The sequence below is a fragment of the Trichechus manatus genome, unplaced genomic scaffold (genome assembly GCF_000243295.1).
Source record: "Trichechus manatus latirostris isolate Lorelei unplaced genomic scaffold, TriManLat1.0 scaffold00121, whole genome shotgun sequence".
Taxonomy (NCBI): domain Eukaryota; kingdom Metazoa; phylum Chordata; class Mammalia; order Sirenia; family Trichechidae; genus Trichechus; species Trichechus manatus.
The window spans coordinates 2,054,402-2,078,372 of NW_004444057.1; the positions used below are offsets into that span (position 1 = coordinate 2,054,402).

The following is a 23,971-nucleotide window of genomic DNA, read 5'->3' on the forward strand; positions in this document are numbered from 1 at the left end:
TTCTTACTCTTGGGCTAATGCTTTCCTTGTGTCTTTGGTGTTCTTCATTCTCCTTTACTCCAGGTGGTTGGGACCAATTGATGCATCTTAGATGGCCACTTGCAAGCTTTTAAGACCCCAGACGCCAGACTCTGAGTTTCTTAAGGACAACAATCATGTCTGATTCATTTTTGTATCACTGGCAGTTAGCCTTGATCTTGGCTTCTCAGTGATGACTGTAAGAACTCATCATTTTATGTGATAAATGTTATATTTTCCTATGAATGATTCTTAGAGAAAAATGACAGGATTACAAAATAAGAAATTGTATATTGTAGAATTTTATTTGACAGTCCATGTTTGAAATTTGAATTCTAGAGTTTTTGTTGTATATAAAACAAGTTGTGCTGATAGGGCCTTAGCATAAAATATGGCTTACTTCAACTGGATTTTAATGAAAATATGAATGTAGAAAACAAAAGAGGAGGTAATTATTCATGTTATGAACTGAGTTTTGCATTGTCAGTAATGTATTTAATTTACCTTAGGTTTTCTTAAAATTAAAGATCTCAGTACATTCAAGTGTGTATTTAGAAAATTCACCTTATTTAACAGTCTAAGGGGAAGTGAAGTGTAACATATTATTAGTGGTGTAGTGGTTAAGAACTGTGGCTACTAACCAAAAGTCGGCAATTCGAACCCACCAGGCGCTCCCTGGAAACTCTGTGGGGCAGTTCTACTCTGTGCTATAGGGTCGCTATGAGTCGCAATCGACTTGATGGCAGCAGGTTTGGTTTTTTAGTTTTTAACTGAAGGGGAATTAATTTAATTGGCAAATATAATTTGTTTGGCTATAATAAACTAATGCACTTACTTTAGGAAAATATCTATTGTCTTATATGGTATATATGTTTTCCGTGGAATAGATTTGTCTTGTGGTATGAGCAGTTGAAAAAACAGTCTAAGTTCAAAATAGTCACTTAGAATCCATCAGCTAATAATTGATGACTGCATTGCTGGTCACTCTGTAATGCAGACTCACTGAAAATTTTAGGTATGTATTTGTATATGTTTTTGCACATTTGTGTAAAATGTTTTTGTTCCGTGTGTATATAGGCAATGCTTTTATCAGCTAGGGTCGTTCTGTCCTTTTACAGCAACATGTAAAAAAAATTGGCATAGTGGCGCTTACAGAAATACCTCGTTGGGGTCGCAATTGGCAAGCAAACGTAAAACATGCACGTTATTTGCGTAAAAATATGGTAAATGAAATTGATTTAAATGCAGCGCATTGTTGTATTTAATAGTTAATGAAGCTTTTTATTTGAAAAGTATGTTTAGATGGAAAACCTCTTGCATTTAACTGCAGGAAACAAATTATCATATACTTGCATATGGAAATATGACTATGTTCAAAGAATAAATTGTTAGTTGTACTAACATTAATTAACGTCACAGAGCTGAATCAGTATTCTGGCTTGTTCTCAGAGGCCTGTCTAAGTCAGTGTGTGCTCTCATTACATTGCCTTTGCATCACTGAAGCAGCATTATGGGACGTATATAATAAAATGAAGCACAATATTCCTGTACCTGGGAAAATAATCTAAATTTCTTCTGAGTTTGTGATTAAAAAAAGGTAACACAATGTAGATTTGATCTCAGGTTTGCCACTGACTGTAGGAACTATTAACGGAACCACTTTCATTTTGAGGACCCCTGGTGGCGCAGTGGTTGAAAGCTCGGCTGCTAACCAAAAGGTTGGCTCTTTGAATCCACCAGCCAGTCAGTCACTCCTTGGGAAACCCTTTGGGGCAGTTCTACTCTGTCCTATACGGTTGCTATGTGTCAGAATCAACTCGACAGCAATAGGTTTGTTTTGGTTTGGTTTTGCCATTGATTATAGGAAGTATTCAGGGAACCACTTTCATTTTGAACAAATCTTTGGAATTTGACAGCTATGTGCTATACTCAGTACTGATTAGCTAAAAATATCTATAAGTAACTTAGCTGAAAGGTGCCAAAATAGTTTCTGTTTTAGGTTTGACAGAGATGACTTTTAGAAGCCATCATAAGTTATAAATGAACTAAACAAATATATTTTAAAAAATAAATAAATTTACCTCTGCTTGAAGTTTTGATTTACCATTGATGCTATCAGGTAACTTCATGATGATCCTTTAAACTGTCAGGTTTTTGAGGTTCCTTTTTTCTGTACCAGTCATTGAAGTTATGTTTTTATATTGAAGATTGTATGAGGTTAGCAGTTGAATGTTTTCTTTCTTCTTTTGGTTTTTGATAGTGGCAGCGACCCAGACTTTTTTTTTAAAAAAAAAAAAAGAGAAAAATTCTCATCACTCTAACGGTTGCTTTGGGGTGATGGGCACATACAAGATGAGAAAGTAAGTTCTGTAGTCTTGTGTAATAAGTTCTTTAGAATTGTTAAGTTCCTTCTATGAATTGTTTGAGAAGATTATAATTGGCATTTTGTTAGACTAGGAGGTGTGCCATTATGGAAAGAATAAGTGTGCTGTGCAGTTAGGTATACTGTTAGGATTAAAAAAAAATTACTTACTGAAAGAGTTTGCTACATTCATTTTTTATATATAACCTCCACATTCCAAATAGAAATATATAGAGCAAATTTACAAAAACATTCTAGGAACAAATGGTATATTTTGTTATTTTCATTGCCTTCTCTAAACATTAACTTCTGCTTGGAGTCCTGGTGGCACAGTGGTTAAGAGCTCAGGCTGGGAACCCAAAGGTTAGCACTTTAAATCTACCAGCTGCTCCTTGGAAACCCTGTAGGGCAGTTCTCCTCCGTCCTATAGGGTTGCTATGAGTTGGAATTGATGTGATGGCAACGGGTTTGGGTTTTTTTTTTTTGTTCTGTCTGTAAACATTGGTAGATATTTTGCATGCTCCTGTTTGCTCTTTTTCTTTCTTTTTTAAGTGTTTGGTTGTGTTCAGGAAACTTCTTAGCTTTTGCTTTAGTTCAGTTGTGCTGACTTCCCCTGTATTGTGTGAATTCCCCTCTCCCTCCCTCCTCCTCTTCTTTTTTACTGCTACTCCTTTAATAGAAGTCCTAACTACCTCTGCACTGTTGCATATTGCAGTTTTGTAACTCTTTTTTTTTTTTTTATTGTTTCTGCGTCTAATCTATAGTATGCATTATTGCTTAGAATAATTGTATTAAAGTGTAATTTCTTTGATGACATTTACTTTTCTGCAAACATTCAGTAGCTCCTTTTGCTCTATCTACTGCCTTGGCATGACATACAAGGTGTCCACAGTGTGGTATCAACCTAATTTTCTAGCACTCTGTTTTATCTGAATGGGATTACTGATTACTCTCTAGTATGCTTGGTCTTCTCTACCTTTAGCTGTTCCCGCATGTCTGGAATTTGCTTAACTGACCCCTGTTGACCTTTAGATTCCTACTAAGTTTTTAAAGGCCAGCTCAGATATTATCTTCTCATGAACTCTTTTATGATTTTCCTGTTTCACTGCCAAATATATCTCTACTATAAACTTAAAGTAGTGTCACATTTGCCACTTAAAGATATTTTGTATTCTAATATGATTATTGGAAGGGCTTGTTTTATCTCCTTCATTAAATTGCAGGATATCAGGAGCAAGGACTTTAAGGAAGTGTTCATTAAATATTTAAAAGGAGAATGAACTTCTCTAATTCTGTTCTTGCTTCTCCCGTATCCCCTCTCTTGTGTGCCACCGCTTTCCCAAGAAAAGATGAAAGAATCCTATAGTTTGGGTAACTAGGTTTTACCTATTTTTATACATCATAGTGTTAACACATATTTGTTATTTAAAGCTCATGGATCTATTTTGATATCTCAAATTATTTAAGCAAAAGAAAAGGCACCTTTTCTGTTTATTATTGCATTCCTAATGCTCGGCTCCGTCTCATAGGCATGTAGTAGATGTTCAATAAATATTTGTTGGATTACTTAAGACAGTGTGATTCCTTAAGTGGTTTTTCCAATTTTTGTAAAAGAACATTTAAAAAAAACAGTCCTTTAATGAACAAAAATATATTGCTACGTTATTCAGAGATTATTTCTCAACAACTTCAACTGTTAGGAATGTAGATGGAGACTCAGAAGGAAGTACATTTGACAGTCCTTTCATAGAAGAATCCCTGGTGGCACAGTGGTTAAGTGCATGGCTGCTACCTGAAAGGTCAAGAAATTGGAACCTACCGACCGTTCTCTGGAAGAAAGATGTGGCAGTCTGCTCCTAAAAAGATTACAACCTTGGCACAGCTTGACCAGATCAAAGTCATAGAAGCCTCACAGACACATGAAAATGCCCTGAGAGACCGAGCTACTAAACTGTGTGCTGGGACCATGGTCTCAGGGGACATCTGGCTCAATTGGCATAACATGGTCTGTGGAGAAAGTGTTCTGCATCTGACTGTGGTGGGTGGTGACTAGGGTCATGGGAGCCTGTGAGCAGCCATCTAGGATACATCTACTGGTACCATCCCGGCTGGAGTAAGGGAGAAGGAAGAGGACCAAGGACACAGGGGACGGTTAGTCCGGAGGACTGGTAGACCACTACTACCACGGTCTCTACCAGACTGATCCCGAAACAACTGGACGGTGCCTGGTTGCCACCACCGACTGCTCTGGTGGGGATCACAATGGAGGGTCCTGGACAGAGCAGGAGAAAAATGTAGAACAAAATTCAAATTCACAGAAAAAAGAATACCAGGCTTACTGATCCAACAGACTGGAGAAACCTCGACAATATGGTATGCTCCCCCGCCCCGGACACACTTTTAGCTCAGTACTGAAGTCACTCCTGAGGTTCACCAAGACAAGGGATTAAAAAAAAAAAAGTTTATAGCCTTGGAAACCCTAGGACAGTTCTCCTTTGTCCTGTAGGATCCCTATGAGTTGGACTCGACTTGATGGCAATGGATTTGGTTTGGTTTTGGGTTTCATAGAAGAACCTCAGAATCTGTTTATATATATACATATATATATAAAACAACTACTTAAAGTTAATTTGAAGCAACAAATTAAGGAGTAGCTATGAGTTGTTAGAGGTTGCTAAATTAAGAGCATAAGAAATTTAAAACTTTCACTGGTATAGAGAAAAAAAATTTTAGAAAGATTTTTAAAAGCTTAGTAGCTGAGAGCTGTTTATAAGTCTTAATTACAGCTCCAGGATCTTAATTTATATAGCATAGTAAAAGCAGAATTTCAGAGTTGCGGTAAACTTGAATGGACCTCTCATTCACTATTTCTGAACCTTTTTTCTGCCTTTACACATGTAAGGGGTAGATACGCCACGTAAGAGTGGTAAGAATGGCTCTGGTAAGAGTGACTCACACTAAAATAGTGATTCACTGAGCAAGCAGAATGGGACAAGTGGATGTGAGTTTGTGCATAGGGGGTGCTGACATAGCCCCTGGATAGGGTTATATCAGAATCTCTGTTTATGAGAAAGCCACCAAGCATGCAGTTTGAACTTGTCTCCATTCCTCTGCCTCTCATGATTATATCTCACCTCCCCATCCCCAGACATTCTGTTGTCTCACTCATATTCACCTTGGAGAAATCTGGTCTTATCCAGTCTGTTAATATTATACATAAGCAAACTGAGGCCCACTAGAGAGATTGAGTGACAAGGCAGCCACATAGCTGGTGGTTATTGTCAGACTAAGGTTATTTTCAGATTAAGATCTCAGTTGTACTGGGTTCTAGTTCAGTATTTTCTATTCTGCCCATGTAATAATTTATATTCAAAATGATAGGGTAACTATTAAGACTAAAAAATTTTAATTGTACTTTAGATGAGGTTACAGAAAAAACTAGCTTCTCATTAAACAATTAGTACACATATTGTGACATTGGTTACCAAACCCACGACATGTCAGCACTCTCCCTTCTCGACCTTGGGTTCCCTGTTACCAGCTTTCCCGTCCCCTCCTACCTTCTAGTCCTTGCACCTAGGCTGGTGTGCCCCTTTAGGCTTGTTTTGTTTTATGGGCCTGTCTAATCTTTGGCTGAAGGGTGAACCTCAGAAGTGACTTTATTACTGAGCTAAAAGGGGGCCATACTCTTGGGGTTCCTCCAGTCTCTGTCAGGCCAGTAAGTCTGGCCTTTTTTTGTGAGTTAGAATTTTTTCCACATTTTTCTCCAGCTGTGTTCGGGGCCTTCTATTGTGATCGCTATCAGAGCAGTCAGTGGTGGTAGCTGGGCACCATCTAGTTGTACTGGACTCAGTCTGGTGGAGGTTGTGGTCCATTAAAGAGTAAAATTTTGTTCCCAAACTCTTTATTAAAAATAATAGGAAGTGTGTATTATAATTTAGAAAGATTTTTTGTTTTAAAATTGCTAAGACAGACAAACACAACAGCTACACACTTGGAACTGAAACTGAGACATTTAAGGTGGAAGAGTTCATTTTCTCATGATGAGTAAATACATAAATGCAGTGTTAAGATAAATTGATCACCTATTAGCTCTTAGTTTACTGGGAATCTTTTAGGTACAAAAATAAAATGTAGATGACTTCTGGGCATTTAGATTCTGATTTTATAGTTACATTAGTTTTCTGTTGTTGCTTAATGAATTTAGTGGCTTAAGACAGGAGACTTTATTATCTCACAGTTTTCTTGGAGCAAGAGTCCAGACGTGGTTTAGCTGGGTCCTCAGCTGAGGGCCTCATCATGCTGAAAGCAAAGTGTTAAGCCAGGACTGTGATCTTATCCGAGGCTCAGAGACCTCTTTTAAGTTTACCGGTTGTTGGTAGAATTCAGTTCGTCATGACTATAGGACTAAGGCCTTAAGTTCCTAGATGCTGTCCACCGTTCCCTGGTGTTTAACCCTCTCTACAGCATGGCTGTTTGCTTTTTTAAGGCCAACACGAGAATGTCTGTAATGCTTTGACTGTCTCTGATCTAGGCCCTTTTTTTTTAAAGGGCTCACCTGATTAGGTCAGGCCTACCAGGATATTCTCCCTTCTAATTAACTCAAAGTCAGCTGACAGTGACCTTTGCCATATAGCATTAACCTAATCATGGAAGCAAAGTCCCATGAATCTTGCCCACACTCAAGAGGAGGGCATAGGGTTATTCAACAAAATGAGGTCAATAAAAATGGTGTCTTTCCTATGTGTGAAGCATTCTTTTAGGCCATGGAAATACAATGAGGTGGTATAGAGACGAACAATAAAATACTGGTATAGTTTAGTTCAATAAATGCTGTGACAGAGGTGTACCCAGAGTACAGTGTGAACATCAAGGCTAAGGTATAGAGAGGGAGGATTGGTCAAGGAAAGTTAATTATGTGTGTGGAAAAAGTAAGCAAACAGCTATATTGTTAAAACTATGTATTTTTTTAGGAAGAAAAGTTTGGCATTTATGTTGATGAAATTATTAAATGGCTTTTTCTTTTCTCCTAGATGGTATACCTCAAGTTTACTATTTTGGCCCTTGTGGTAAATACAACGCTATGGTGCTGGAACTGCTGGGACCTAGTTTGGAAGACTTATTTGACCTGTGTGACAGAACATTTTCTCTTAAAACAGTTCTCATGATAGCTATACAACTGGTAAGTAAAGCAGAGTGTATTGTAGTTGTTTGAACAACTGTGTAGTTTGTTTGGTCATACAGTTAAAAGTTTAAAGTTTTGTGACATTACCTTACAGAGCATTCGACCTAATAAAAATGCTCCTCTTCATATATTGTCTTTTAGGATGTGTATAACTTAAAATAGCTGAATCAAGATGTATTTTATGTATATGAGAGAATTTCTTATTTCTGTAAGAGCAGAATTCTCAGTTTGAGAGTTGTTTCCAGCACCTTTTTGATGTAGAAGATGATTACTTGGAAAGAGATGCTTCAGAAACATGGATTCTTAATCTTGATAATAGACTCTAATGGCCTAGAAAAAGGAAAAAGACTAATGAGAGAATCTTAATAAATTATTTAAACTTCATAGAGTCTGTGAAAAAACAATACAGAGAGTGATTTAAGGCAATATTGAAGTAAAAGCCAGTAGAAGTATGCTGCAGAAGTCTTAAAAATGTTTTATCCTTTGACTCATCAATTCCACTTCTCCACTTCCATATCCTATGGAAGCATTCAGGTATACTTAAAGCTTTTTCTACAAGGATGTTGATAATAAAAAAATGGGAAACAACTCAAATGTCCAGAAATAATAGGGTTAGTTTGTATGAGTTATGAATAGTCCTAAAGTCATATGCAGCCACTAAAAAAGTGTGTATTAAAAGAATGTTTTATGACCTGGAAAATGCTCATAATGTATTGTGAAGTGAAAAGTACAAGTCATAGAAGATTATATATCATAGGATCCAAAATCTGTTATCAAACAAAGAAACTGAAATGGCCTGTGTAACTGTATGTGTACATTGCATTGTTAATCATGATTATTACTAAATTAAGTGGTTTCGTTTGTAATGTTCTGTTTTTTGAAGTTTTTACACTGAAAATTATTCAAGAACCTGTAAAATAGTTAATAAAAATCTACTACATAATTATTAGAGTTGAATTCCAGAATTTTGTAATTTCAAGATCTTCTTAAGCACTTAATACTTGAGGAAAAAGTAAAGAAGTTATAAAAAAGAAAAAATACTGAAAGTTGCTTTGTTAATTATTTAATAATTTAGACTCTTAAGTTTCTATAATATAATTGTGAAAGTTGTGTGGTTACTGATCTGATAAAGAAAGATAAATTGCAACACTGTGAGTGCCTGTTTACGTTTTTGAGTTCAAGATTTTGTATCAGTAGAACTTTTTGATTTTACGTAACATCATCTAAAAGTATTGATTGAATCAAGCTTACTGATATGAAAGGAATTTATAAAATTCAAACATTTTCATTTGCCAGTGACTGTGACAGTAAAGGCATAGATTTTTAGTCATAATTGAGTGTATATTTGAGGAACTATAGACTGATACATTACTTTTAAAAAATTGAAATAATTTCAAATTGTTTTTCTTCTTAATGTTGTTTTCATTGTGAAAATTCTGTCTTTCCTTTAGCATGCTTTCTCCTGCTATTTAAAACTTTAAATTTCTCTTCTTTTTTTCCTTGAATCAAGATTTCTCGTATGGAATATGTCCATTCAAAGAACTTGATATACAGAGATGTAAAACCTGAGAACTTCTTAATAGGACGACCAGGAAACAAAACCCAGCAAGTTATTCATATTATAGATTTTGGTTTGGCAAAGGAATATATTGATCCAGAGACAAAGAAACACATACCATACAGAGAACACAAGAGTCTTACGGGAACAGCTAGATATATGAGCATAAATACACATTTAGGAAAAGGTATGTGTTCCTTTTGTAAGTATGGAAGTTTGAATTCAGCAACTATGCTAACAGTTGGAGTTTTTATTTTTTAGTATGGTTCAATTTTTGCGATTACAACTGCTTCTGTTGTAGTTTTTATTTATCATGTGTAGCTTGAATTTATTTCCATTTATATTTTAATAAGACTCTTCAAGTAAGTAGCTCTAGAGTAAATGACAGCCATCCTTACATTCACTACATCTTTTTTTTAAAATAAAACTTGAAATGTTCAACTTTTATTCATTTATGGTGACATTTGATTGTTTCTATTGAAGAATATGAAAGAATGCCTAATTTTAACTGACTTTAGTACATGTAAAAAATTCTGATTGAGACTGTAGCTCTCTGATATGACTAGCCAGGGAGATAGCAACTTGCCTAATAAGCTTAATGCTAAGAACACATACTGTAGAGATATGCAGACTTGGCTTCTAATCCTGGTTTAACTGTGTACTAGCTTTGTGAACTTAGGCAAGTTGTTTATCTTTTTAAGGGGGTTTCTTATTTGTGAAATGGGTAAAAACAGTATCAGCCTTACAGGGTTCTTGTAATAATGCATTATTAAAATATATAATAAGCGCTCAATAAATGATGGTTTAATAAAAGATCTTTAAATAAAATTACACGTTCAAAACCAAATATTAGTTACGATTACCTCCCTTGAAAAGAAGAGTTGTCACTTAAAAAGACCATTTCAAAGAACAAGCTCTTCTAGTATATTTAAAATATATAAACAGTCTGCTGCTTTTGTATATAATGTACCACTGAAAATGTTTGAAAAGCATTGTGCAACATTTAAACAATAAAGTTCCCTGTTTCCAGAGAGCTGAAAATATAAAATTGTTAATTATACCTTTTTTTTTGTGTTAGTCTATAACCGCGCGGCGCCCTGGTGGCACAGTGGTTAAGAGCCTGGGTGCTAACCAAAAGGTCAGCAGTTCGAATTCACCAGCTGCTCTTTGGAAACCCTATGGGGCAGTTCTACTCTGTCCTGTAGGGGCACTGTGAGTTGGAATTGACTTGAAGGCAGCAAGTTTGATTTATAACCATTAGGTTGAACCTTTTTAAAATATTGACAGTTGCATATGATTAACCTAATATTTGTTTCTGGCATTTCATACATGCTTGTTTGTTCATTCATTCACTTCCTTCTCAGTTGGTTAGCCAACTTAAAGCCAGTGAGTATGTTATACTAAAGAAACAAGTTTTATCTTTCTATTAAATAAATAAAATATACTCTCATCAGTGAAATTGGCATTTTATTTTCAAATTAAAAATTTTAAAAGGTAATACCTATGTATGATCAAAAACATTTAAAGGGTAAGTAAGTTTCCCACCCATCTCAACCTCTTAATTCTCCGAAGGCAACATATACAAGCCTGTATGTATTTATTTGTTTTATATTTATATATATATATATATATATACACATATATGTATGTATGTATAAAGGTTGCATATATAGCAGCAGCATATTAATTTTTCTGTTCATTTAATGTTGGGGTAAAGTTCAATAAATTATTCAAGTAAGTATATAGAAATAACAGTACAAAGAAAGTGCTTTATGATATTGAACTGTTGTTTGACCAGTAGCACCACCATGTGATTTAACTCAAAGCATTCGTTCACTGAGTGATATAAAAAGAGACCAAGTACAGAGTGTGATACATGTTGAGAGTAATTGTATTAAAGCACACATTAAGAAGAAAACTAAAGGAATAACTCTAAGAAATAAATTACAATGGTGATAATAAAAGCAGACATTTATTCAGTAAATTACTTTTTTAGCCTTTTTTGTGTCCCAGACTCGGGGGGATACAGTTGTGAAGCAACCACACACAATTTCTTGCCCTCATGGGACTGATAATCTAATGAGGGGTGAGGTAGGGTAAAGGGCAGATAGTAAAAGACATGAGAAGGTAAAAAGTGCTCTGGAGATGAATAAAGCAGGGATGGGGGCAAGGGAATACTGGAGAAGGGGGTAGGTGTACAGTTTTAAACGGAGTGGGCAGAGAAGGGCTCAACCTAGCAGTTGACATTTGAGAAAGACTTGAAAGAGATGAGGGTGAGAGCCAACAGTTGTGTCTGGGAAGAGTATTCCCAGCAGAGAGAGCAACAAATGCAGTGGTTCTAAGGAGGGAGCAGGCCTTGTCATGTTCAAGGAATAGCAAGTAGGTCATAGTGGCTGACTCAGAGAAAGTAAAGCGGGAGCAGAAGGAGGTGGAGTCAGAGAGGTGAGGGGTCAGAATGGGGCTTCAGATTATGCTTACTTTGTGCCAGACACCGTATATCAGATATTGCATTTATTCTTCACAACATCCGTTGAGGTGAGTACTATTCCCGTTTTATAGATGAAGAAACTTAAAGAGTGTTTAAGGGGCCTGCCCCAAGACACATGGCTAAAAGTGGTAGAGCCAGGTTATAAATCAAGGCAGACTGATCTGAATCTCTACACTTCACCCCTCCACTATACTTACTGCCTGCCCAAAAGGTATGCACTTTTTGGGATCATATCTATTGTATAAATCAAGGTACATACACAGTGTAGGATTTTTCACTCTTGCCATTGACTCTTATATAGGCCGCTACACTATGTTGTAAATAGAGAGATGTTTCTTCTTTGAGACATTTTAATAACCATGTCACTGTGGTTTGGATTTAGTACAGGAGCGTTGGTTTGCAATTGCTGTTACGCTTTTAAAAGTGTAGAATTCTCTATTAGAATATTCTTACTACACATGGAAATTCATGTTTTTTGAAATCCTAATAAATAATGCCAAGATAGGGGTGACTCTGATGCTTAATGTGAGTAAGATGCTGATAAACAGAGCAGAAATAGTTTAAAAACGTTAGTGACATATCACTGTAATACCTAAGTGACTCGTTCACTGAGATTGATAGGACTTTTACTAAGCGAGCAAAAGAGGACACAGCTAAGAAGGTGATGGCAAGTGTAAGTAGGATTTAGAAAAATGAAATACCAACTTTATCTTTTGTGGAAGAAGCAGAAATGTTTCTTCTGTTTTGGCCTGTATGGAGATCTTAGAAGTTTCAGGTATTGGAGTACGGTTGGTGAAGCCAGATAACTGGGTTGTCAAATAAATTATAATTTGAAAATTGCTGTAATAGAAGGATTATCCATCATTCTAAAATAAAGTTAACAAAAATTGGGCAGTCAAGGCTACATGTTAATTGTTAATAGTATTAAAAGATAATATATTTTTATTTTATTACTCTACAGTTCATACTGCCTGTCAAGTACATAGCAAAAGAGTAGGTTATCTGGACTGTTATAATTCAACTTCCTTGATCCGGTTAACTGCTCCTTGTGACATACATTTAGCAATTATTCTATCTTAGAGTAAGCTTTATAAAAGTGCTAGAACTATAAGAGGAATTTGACTATTGACCTATAAAACTAACCTTTCTTAAAAGTATATGAGATTTTTATGTACTTTTACTTTGTATAGAATGTGGTCTTTAAATTTAATCAGAAAGTAAAATCGCCTTCATTTGATAAGTACTTATATGGATGTATAAATTAATGTTTAGCCCAACCTTAGTATTTGATGTGTTGGATATATAAATTAATGTTTAGCTCAGCCTTAGTTAGTATTTGATGTATTTATCACTGAAATGCTGTTGTAACATCCTTTTCCATGTATGTGTGTATTCCCTCCCCACCAAATCATTTGAGAGTCAGTTGAAGACATCATGGTTCTTTACTCCTAAATACTTTGGTGTGCGTTTCCTAAAAATAGAGATAGTCTCTTATATAACCACATAACAGCCATCAAAATCAGAAAATTTAATATTGAGACAATACTATTATCTAATCCACAGTCAGTATTCAAATTTCATCAGTAGTACTAATAATGTTTGTTATAGCTTTTTTTTTTTTTTTTTTGGATTTGAAATCCAATCCAGGGTCACACATTGCGTTTGTCAAATCTCTTTAGTCTGTTTTCATCTTTGTGGTTCATAACCTTAATATTTTCTAATGTAAGTAGAAGCTCTGTTTTCCCCTCATTTATTTACTTATATTGGTATGGACTCATGGACTCTTATTTTATATAATGTACTATAATGCATTACTGTTATTATTTATTTTGATGCTCAGATTGTTCCAGATTTGATCACTGGTTCCTCCGTCAAGCAGGCTCCTCTGTCCTTTTGACATGTTCCCATGATTTTTTTAGCACTTCCTTATTTTCTGGTGCAACAAGTTGTTCTAAGTTCAACTTGTAGTTTCCCTGATCCAACCCTGGAATCAGTCATTTCTTTAAGAAGCCCTGAGTCCTTTCATTATAGAACGGTATTTAGAAACCAAGAATTGGACAGTGGGTATGCTCATTGCTACTGGTATGTTATTGCTTTTAAGCCCTTTCTTCAGACAGAACTAGAAAATTGTGTTTGTGTGTATGTGAGTGTGTGTACATGTGTGTACATATATGTAAATATACACACAGGTATACCTATGCGTATATATATGTGTATATTAAAAATCAGGAATTTATACTGATACTTCTACTTTCAGTCTAAAACCACATGGTGGTATTTCCCTTTTCTATTTTTGTAATTCTCTTCCCTTTTCTATATTTGTACCTCCCTTTGCCAACGGTGAGAAATCTGGCTACCACTACTCCCAATATATTTACTTGTTTTTGGAAGGCTAGGATAAACTCAGAAAGTAGTTTCAGAATTGTGAATTGAGACCACTTTGTATAGCAAACGTACTATAATTAACACTGTTTTAGAAATAAATTCTTATTTTATTGAAGAGCTTTTTAAAATTGAAGTAAAATTCACATTGAATAAACCACACATTTGCGTGTATAATTTGTGAGTACTAACAAATGTACACACCTGTCAAAATTGAGAACACTACCAGGATTGTGTAAACTTCATTCTTAACTCCTTCTCAGTCAGTCCTCTCCTACTCCAGAAGCAAGCACTGAGTTGATTTCTGTCACCATAAATTACTTTTACTGATTCTGCTCTTTCATATAAGTAGAATCATTTGGCTTCTTTTGCTGAGTTATAATGTCTGTGAGATTCATCTACGTTGTTGGTGGGTGTCAGTAGTTTGTTTATTTTTAATGCCGAGTAGTATTCCATTACATAAATATACTTCCAATTGTTTATCCATTTTAACATTGTGGGACATTTGGGCTGTTAACAGTTTTTGACTGTTATGAATAAAGGTGCTGTGGCATTCTTGGAAGTCTTATATGTGGGCATGTGTTTTTTTCATTCTTTTGGGCAAATACCAAAGATTGGAATTGCTGGGTCATACGGTAGGTTTTTGTTTAACTTTAAAAGAAACCGCTAGCCAGTTCCCCCAAAGTGTTTGTACCATTTTTTATTTCACCAGCAGTGCTTGAGAGTTCTGTTTGTTCCAGATTCTTGCCAGCATTTGGTGGTGTCAGATTTTTTCATTTCAGCCATTCTAGTAAATGTATAGTGGTATTTCATTTCCCTGTGACTAATGATTTTGAGCCTTGTTTCTTGTTGCTTATTGGCCATTTGTAAACTTTTGTGAAGTGTTTGTCACTTTATTGTTTATTTGTGGGGATTCTTTGTGTATTCTGGATACTAGTCCTTTGTCAAATATTATATGCAATGTGAATATTTTCTTCCAGTCTATGGCTTGCCTATTTATTTTCTCAATGATATCTTTTAAATGTTTATGAGGTTCTAATTTATCAGTTTTTTTTTATGATTATTGCTTTTTGAGTCCTAAGAAATCTTTACCCACTGTGACAAAGACATCTTATGTTTTCTCTAAAAGCTTTATAGTTTTAGCTTTTACTTTTATATCTGTGATCCATCTAGAATTTATTTTTTATATGGTGTGAAATAGGGGTTTAGGTTCTTTTATGATATCATATTCTTTCCTCATTGAATTACTGCTATGCCTTCCTAAAAAACATCAGTTGATCATATAAGGATGTGTCCATTTCTCAACTCTTTTCAGTTCCCTTTTTTGTTTTGGCTTTAACAAATTTATTCTCTCACAGTCTAGGAGGCTAGAAGTCCAAAATCAGGGCGCCAGCTCCTGGGGAATGCTGTCTCTCTCGGTCTGTTCTGGGGAAAAGTCCTTGTCATCAATCTTCCTCTGGTCTATGAGCTTCTAGCGCAGGGACCCCAGGTCCAAAGGATGTGCTCCGCTCCCGGTGCTTCTTTCTTGGTGGCATGAGGTCCCTATCTCTCTGCTCTATATTCTCTCTCCTTTTATCTCTTGTAAGATAAAACGTGATGCAAACTACACTCTAGGGAAACTCCCCTTACATTGGATCAGGGCTGTGACCTGAGTAAAGGTGTTGTATCCCACCCGAATCCTCTTTGACATAACCTGATTTTGCCTCATTAACCACAGACAGAGATTAGGATTTACAACACGTAGGAAAATTACACCAGATCACAAAATTGAGGACAACCACAGTGTACTGGGAATCATGGCCTAGCCAAGTTGATACATATTTTGGGGGACTCAGTTCAGTCCATGACAATATTTAAACAGAATACTGGGCTAAGTGGATGGAGTTGCCTTCAGTAGGAGGCAACTCCCCTGAGGATTTTGGCCTGAGGGCTTCTAGCTAGTTCAGAGACTGAGAAGAATAAATATGTTGGCACCCCTAGAATGTTGGATCATTCTGCACACACTGGTGTGCTGTGGTACACTAGCTGGGAAGTTCTGAATTCAATCACTGGGTGGTGCAAATGGTTAACTTGCTTGGCTGCTAACCAAAAGGTTGGCAGTTTGAGTTCACCCAGAGGAGCCTCAGAAGAAAGACCTGGTGATCTATTTCTGAAAAATCAGCCATTGAAAACTCTATGGAACACAGTTCTGTTCTGACACAGATGGGGTTGCCATGAGTCAGAATCAGCTTGACAGCAGTGGTTTTTTTAAATCAAATTTGCCAAGATTTTCCTGCAATAAGAAGCAGGGTTTTGAGAAACCGTGATTCTTGACCATGTCTTTCTTCCTTAGGGTCCTATAAGAGGATACTTCTAGTAGCAGAGGAGCAGTCACATGAGACGATGTTTCTCAAGATATGGTCATTGCATCCCTGCATCTGAGCCACCCAGAGTTCTTGTTAACAGCGAGGTTCCAAAGCCTACCTCAGACGTCCTGAACCACAGTCTTGGGTGGGGAGGGGAGAGGCATGTCCAGAACTCTGAAGTTTTAACAAGTTTCACAAGGGATTTTTTTTCCTTGCTTTTTCTGTTATTGATTTCTACTTTTATGGCTTTATGGTCAGAAAAGATGGTTTGTAATATTTCGATGCTTTCAATTCTGTTAAGGCTTGCTTTATGGCCTAATATGTGGTCTGTTCTGGAGAATGTTCTGTGTGTATTGGAAAAGAAAGTAAACTTGGCTGCGGTTGGGTGGAGTGTTCTGTATATGTCTGTGAGATCAAGTTGGTTGATTGTGGCGTTCGGATAGATCTTCATGTCTTTATTGAACTTCTTTCTGGATGTTCTGTCCTTCACTGAAAGTGGTGTGTTGAAGTCTCCTACTATTATTGGGGAGCTGTCTATCTCTCTTTTCAATGTTGTTAAGAGTTTGTTTTATGTATTTTGGAGCCCTGTCGTTGGGTACATAAATATTTATTACGGTTATGTCCTCCTGGTGTAATCATTATATAGTGTCCTTCCTTATCCTTTATGGTGGATTTTGCTTTAAAGTCTATTTTGTCAGAGACTATTATTGCCACTCCTGCTCTTTTTTGATTGTTGTTTGCTTGATATATTTTTTTCCATCCTTTGAGTTTTAGTTTGTTTGTGTCTTTAAGTCTAAAGTGTGTCTCTTGTAGGCAGCGTATAGATGGATCATATTTTTTTTAACTCATTCTGCCACTCTGTCTCTTTATTGGTACATTAAGCCCATTTACATTCAGCGTAATTATTGATAGATATGCGTTTAGTGCTGTCATTTTGATGTCTTTCTTTGTGTGTTGTTCACAGTTTCTTTGTTCCACTTAATTTTCTGTGCTGAGTTGTTTTTCTTTATGTATTTTCTTTTCATTTTTTTCATTGTTGTTGATTTTGTATTTGCTGAGTCTTTACATTTTTGTTGTTTTTTATTTTGATGTGTAGGATTGTTAGTTTATTTTGTAATTACCTTAATATTTACCCCTTTTTTTCTAAGTTTAAACCAGTCTTTTACTTCTTTATATCACCTTGACCTCCTCTCCATATGAAAGATCTATGATTACATTATTTAGTCCCTCTTTTTTTATTTTAATGTTGTCATCTGTTACATATCGACATCTCTGTTTCCCTATTTTCAGAGTTTTAGCTCTGACTTATTTTTGTGACTTCCCTGTCTGGGTTGATATCTGGTTATTCTGCCCTATGTTCTAGTCTTGGGTTGTTATCTGATATTATTGATTCTCTAACCGGAGGACTCCCTTAAGTATTTCTTGTAATTTTGGTTTGGTTTTTACAAATTCCCTTAACTTCTGTTTATCTGGAAAAAATGCCCTAATTTCACCATCATATTTGAGAGACAGTTTTGTTGGATATGTAATTCTCACTGGCAGTTTTTTTCCTTCAGGGCTTTGTATATGTCATCCCATCGCTTTCTTGCCTTCATGGTTTCTGCTGAGTAGTCAGAGCTTAGTCTTACTGACTCTTTTTGTAGATGACTTTTTGTTTATCCCTAGCCGATCTTAAAATTCTCCCTTTAGCTTTGGTTTTGGCAAGTTTGATTATAATATGTCTTGGTGACTTTCTTTTAGGATCTACTTTATATGAGGTTCGATGAGCTTCTTGGATAGATATCTTCTCGTCTTTCATGATATCAGGGAAATTTTCTGCCAACAAATCTTCAACAATTCTCTCTGTATTTTCTGTTATCCCCCTCTGTTCTGGTACTCTAATCACTCATAGGTTATTCCTTTTGATAGAGTCCCACAGAATTCTTAGGGTTTCTTCATTTTTTTAAATCCTTTTATCTGATTTTTCTTCAACTAAATTGGTGTCCAATGCTTTATCTTCAGTCTCACTAATTCTGACTTCCATTGCCTCAATTCTGCTCCTATGACTTTCTATTGAGTTGTCTAATTGTGAAATTTTATTGTTAATTTTTGGATTTCTGATTGCTGTCTCTCTGTGGATTCTTGCAGCCTGTTAAATTTGTCATTTTGCTCTTGTATAACCTTCTTAAATTTGTCTGTTGCTTTGTCTGTGTGTTTCTTGGCTTGTTCTGCGTTTTGAATGATCTCCCTCTTGATCTCTTGAAGTGCTCTATATATTAATCTTTTGAATTCTACCTCTGGTAATTCCAAGACCTTCTGTTCCTCTGGGAAGTTTCCTGGTTCTTTGTTTTGGTCACTTGCTGAAGCCATCCTGGTCTGCCTCTTTATGTGCCTTGATATTGACTGTCGTCTCAGAGCCATCAATAAGTTATTATATTTATTTATTTTATGTTTGCTTACTGTGTCCTAGCTTCTTGTTTTGATATGCCCACATAGGCTGCTTGTGTGAGTTAGTGTGATTATTGGCATCTTTGAAGTACTCACGTCCTGTCACCAGGTGGTTAGATCTGTTACTAGGTATATGAGCCCAGGTGTCCATTTACTTTTCTTGTGTGGATTCAGCTTAGGTATCCAGGTAGTCGGTCACCAAGTGTGTGGTGCAGGCTCTCACCTACAGTCCTAGATGGGCAGGGGTGATTGGAGTAGGCACAGGTATCTGGCTGCAGGAGGGGGTCATATGCTGAGCAAGGCAGGAGGCCGACGGCTGCCCCTGACTGTTTGGGAGGAAAGCATGTCCCTGTTCCCTAGAGTCCGTAGGTGGGTTGGTTTTGCAGCCAGTGCTGTTGGCTGTAAGGACTGTGAGGCACCACTTATTCTTTGAACCCTGTCACGGGTGGCTAGGTGGCAGTCCTCAGGCCCCGATGTAGGTAGGTGAGGAGCCTGCTTAGTGGACAGAGTGGTGTCAAATGTCACGAACCTATCACTCTACCATATAGCTGATACAGTTGAAGTTAGCCTTCAGGTATATACCCTATTGTACCATGCTAATGAGGGCCTATGCTGTTGAAATGGGCCCACACAGGTCTGTGCAGGTGTGAAAGGCATTCAAAATCTGTGGACCCCTTAGACCTGTGCCTAGGCAAAGGAGCTGTGCCTACCATGAGTTCCCAGCTTAGGGGAGCTGGCAGATTATTTTTTCCTGTTTGTTAATTTGTTCCCTCTGTAAGGCTGGAAGAATGGCTCAGGGTGCGTGACAGGTCCTACTTCCCAGCCCAAGGGACATGGCAGTCGCTGAAGCCAGCTCAGGACCCAGTGTAGAGCGAGGAGGGGGCAGGTAAATAGGTGAGAGGTTTTTCCCAAAGGGGGTGGTTTTTGATCCATTCAGTGGGTTAGACGCATGTACTTATCTTTTACCGATTAGCCCCGCTTTTCACTGGTTCTGGACGCTTCAGGAGACTCTCTGCCGCTTAATCTCTCCCAATGTGGAAAACTCATCCTGAGCACCACTGCTTGCCTCACTGTGCATGCCAGCCTTTCCAGCCTGCAGGGTGCTGGTTCCTGCCAGGTCGGATCTGGCAACTCCTTGCTGCTTCCGAACTGCTCTCTCTCCCCGTGCTGCTCGGTCCTATTCCTCAACTTTGCCTTTGTTGTTCAGGGCTCCTAGATTGTCTTATGTAATCAATTCACTAGTTTTTTCGGGTCTTTGTTGTAAGACGGACCACAGGAAGTGTCTGAATACTCCACCATCCTGTCCCTGCCTCTCGGTTCCGTTTTTTATTTCTCTATCCTTTTGCTATAAGTACAGTCTTACTGTCTTGATTTCTGTAGTTTTATAGTAATTTTTTAACTTTGAAGTCAGGTAGTTAAGTTTTTTTTAACTTTATTCAAGATTTTTTTTGGGTTCTATTTTAGATCTCTTGCATTGCCATATAAATTTTAGATTCAGCTTGTCCATTCTATTTAAAAAAGAAGTTTATTGGAATTATGATTGAGATTGTGCTGAATTTACTGGTCAATTTTAGGGAAAATTGAAATCTTGACAATAGTGAATTTTTAATCCTTGAACATGGGCTTTCTCCCCTTCGTCTGCAATTTTTCTCGAGTTTGGTTTTTGGTTTCTAGAGATTGTGTACGTTTTTTGTTAAATTTATATTTAAGAACATTATTTTTTGATCCTATTATAAATGGAATTAAAAAAAAAAAATTCCAATTATCTGATGCTAGTATATAGCCCATTCCAAAGAAGGGTGACCCAACAGAATGCGGAAATTATCAAACAATATCACTAATGTCACACACAAGTAAAATTTTACTGAAGATAATTCAGAAATGGTTGCAGCAGTATATCAACAGGGAGCTACCAGAAATTCAAGCTGCATTCAGGTGATCACGTGGAATATCACTGCTGATGTCAGATGGATCCTGGCTGAAGGCAGAGAATACCAGAAAGATATTCACCCGTTTTATTGACTACGCAAATGCATTTGACTATGTGGATCATAATAAATTATGAATAACATTTCAAAGAATGGGAATTCCAGAACACTTAATTGTGCTCATGCTGAACTTGTACATAGACCAAGAGGCAGTCATTTGAACAGAACAAGGGGAGACTGCATGGTTTAAAATCAGGAATGTGTGCATCAGAGTTGTATCCTTTCACCATACTTATTCAACCTGTATGCTGAGGAAATAATCCAAGAAGCTGGACTGTATGAAGAAGAACATGACATCAGGATTGGAGGACATTACTTGCTTGCTGAAACAGACTAGGACTTGAAGCACTTACTGATGAAGATCAAGGACTGTAGCCTTCAGTATGGATTACACCGTAACGTAAAGAAGCAGAAAACCTCACAACTGGACCAATAAGCAACATTATGATAAACAGAGAAAAGACTGAAGTTGTCAAAGATTTCATTTTACTTGGATCCATAATTAACGCCCATGGAAGCAGCAGTCAAGTAATCAGGTGACATATTGCATTGGGTTGATCTGCTGCAGAAGATCTCTTTTAAGTGTTAAAAAGCAAAGATGTCACTTTGAGGACTAAAGTGCACCTGACCCAAGTCATGGCATTTTCAGTCACCTCATATGCATATGAAAGCTGGACAATGAACAAGGAAGACCAAAGAAGAATGGATGCCTTTGAATTATTGTGTTTGCAAAGAATATTGAATATACCATGGACTGCCAGAAGAATGAACAAATTTGTCCCGGAAGTAGTACAGCCAGAGTGCTCCTCAGAAGCGAGGATGGTAAGACTTTGTCTCTCGTACTTTGGACATGTTATTAGGCGGGACCAGTCCCTGGAGAAGGATCAGTGAAGAAAAGGAAGACCCTCAAGGAGATGGATTGACACAGTGGCTGCAACAATGGGCTCAAACATTAGCAACAATTGTGAGGGTCGCTCAGGACCTGGCAGTGTTTCGTTCTGCTCTACGTAGGGTTGTTATGAGTCAGAACTGACTTGACGCACCTAACAACAACAGTATATAGAAATATAATTGATTATCGCATATTAACCTTGTGTCATGCAACTTTGCTAAATTTACTTATTAATTCTCAAAATTTGTTTTAGTAGATTTTATAGTGTTTTCTATGTATACGGTCATATCTATATGAATATTGACTTTTTTCTCCATTATGTCCTTCATATTTTTTCCTTCTTTTATCGCAATGGCTAAGTCTTTCAGTCCAGTGTTGAATAGGAGTGGTGAGAGAACTGTAATTTTGAAGTCAGGTAGTTAAGTTTTTCGACTTTATTTTTTTTCAAGATATTTTCTGTTTTGGGTCTGTTGCATTGCCATATAAATTTATTGTCATTTTCATGTTTGTAAGATTTTTGTCCTCTTTTTCATTCCTGATATTCGTAATTTGTGGAGCTCCCCCCTCTTTTTTTTTTTTTAATCAATCAGTCTTGTCGAGTTTATCAGTTCTGTCAATGTTTTCAAAAACCAATTTTTGGCTTTGTTGATTTACTCTATTTTTTGACTATTTGCCATTTTATTGATTTCTACTTTCATTATTTCCTTCTTTTTACTTACTTTGGATTTTCTTTGCTTGTCTTCTAACTTTCTAGGTCATTTAGATTATTTGAATCTAACATTTAGATGATTCAGTCAATGATTTTAAACCCTTATTCTCTTTCAGTATAGGCATTTAGAACTTACGTGCATCTTAATGCATATAAATACGGCATTGTGCTAACTGTATCCCATAAATTGGGGTATGTTGTAGTTTCATTATTTTTTTGTTGGAAGTATCTTTTAATTTCCCTTGTAATTTCTATTTTTGAGCTGTCAGTTATATATAAATGAGTTGTTCAGTGTCCAGATATGTTAAGTATGTTAGATATCTTATTATTGATTTCTGATTTCATTCTATTTTGGTCAGTCTTTGGAAATGTTTTGAGACATTTTGGGACCCAGCATTTAGCCTATCTTGGTGAACATTCAGTATGCGTTCGAAAAGAATGTGTATTATGTAAAAAAAATGTTCTACAAAAGTCAGTTAGCTTAAAGTAGTTGATAACCAGAAGCCAGTTGTTGTCAAGTTCATTCCTGCTCATGGTGACGTGTGTCAAGTAGAACTGTGCTACATATGGTTTTCTTTTTTTCCATTGTTGTAAATATATCTATCACACAACTTTTGCCAGTTTAGCTTTTTACAGGTGTACAACTTATTGACAGCAATTACAATAATTGGCTGTGCAACCCTGCCCTTAATGTGATTTTTCCATCACTGTCAATCCCCGCTTTCCCCTTCCTCCCGCCCCTGGTAACCACTAATAAACTTTGGTCGCTATACATTTGCTTTTTCTTGTCTGTTTTGGTAAGTGAGGTCATACAATGTTTGTCCTTTTGTGATTGACTTATTTCAGTCAGCATAATGTCTTTAAGCTCCGACCATATTGTTGCATATATCAAGTCTTCGTTTCTCCTGCTGGCTGAGTAGTAGTCCATTGTATGTATGTACCACATTTTGCATGTCCAATGGGCATTTTTTGTTAGACATTTAGGTTGTTTCCACATTTTGGCTATAGGGTTTTCACTGGCTGATTTTTCAGTAGGTTGGCAAGCCTTTCTTCTGATGTTCCTCTGGGTAGACTTGAACCTCCATCCTTGTGGTTAGCAGCTTGAGCATGTTACCCATTTGTATCACCCAGGTAGTGTTGATCCAGCCAAGTAAATCCATTGCTGTTGAGTCGATTCTGACTCGTAGTGACCCTACAGGATAGAGTAGAACTGCCCCATAGGGTTTCCAAGGCTATAAGTCCTTATGGAAGCAGACTGCCACATCTTTCTCTTGCAGAGCAGCTGGTAGGTTCGAACCACTGACTGGTTAGTTAGCCATCAAGCTCTTAACCACTTGTGCCACCAGGGCTCCTTACGTAGTTGATAGGGTTGTTCAAATCTTATATATCTTTATTGATTTTTTTGGTCTACTGATCATTTATTGAGAGAGAAGTTTTTAAATCTTCAGCAATGATTTTGGACTTGTCTACCTTTCCTGTTAGTTCTGTCAGTTTTTGCTTTGTTTATTTTGAAGCTTTCTTTTTAGGCACATACCATTTATGATTGTTATGTCTTCCTGATGAATTGAGCCCCCCACCTTTTTTTTCAAATTGAAATATCCTTCTTTATCTCTGGTC

The 23,971-nt window shown here is 36.7% G+C and overlaps 1 protein-coding gene across 13 annotated transcripts in view; it reads left to right on the forward strand.

Annotated features, from left to right (window-relative positions):
- The window catches only part of CSNK1G3 (casein kinase 1 gamma 3), a 167,747-nt gene that overhangs the window by 87,518 nt on the left and 56,258 nt on the right, over positions 1 to 23,971 (forward strand). For all 13 annotated transcript variants that reach the window (XM_004384283.2, XM_023738677.1, XM_023738674.1 and 10 more), the window contains 2 exons: positions 7,414 to 7,562; positions 9,076 to 9,310. In XM_004384283.2, the coding sequence (XP_004384340.1) occupies positions 7,414 to 7,562; positions 9,076 to 9,310 (384 nt within the window). The remainder of the gene's footprint in view (positions 1 to 7,413; positions 7,563 to 9,075; positions 9,311 to 23,971) is intronic.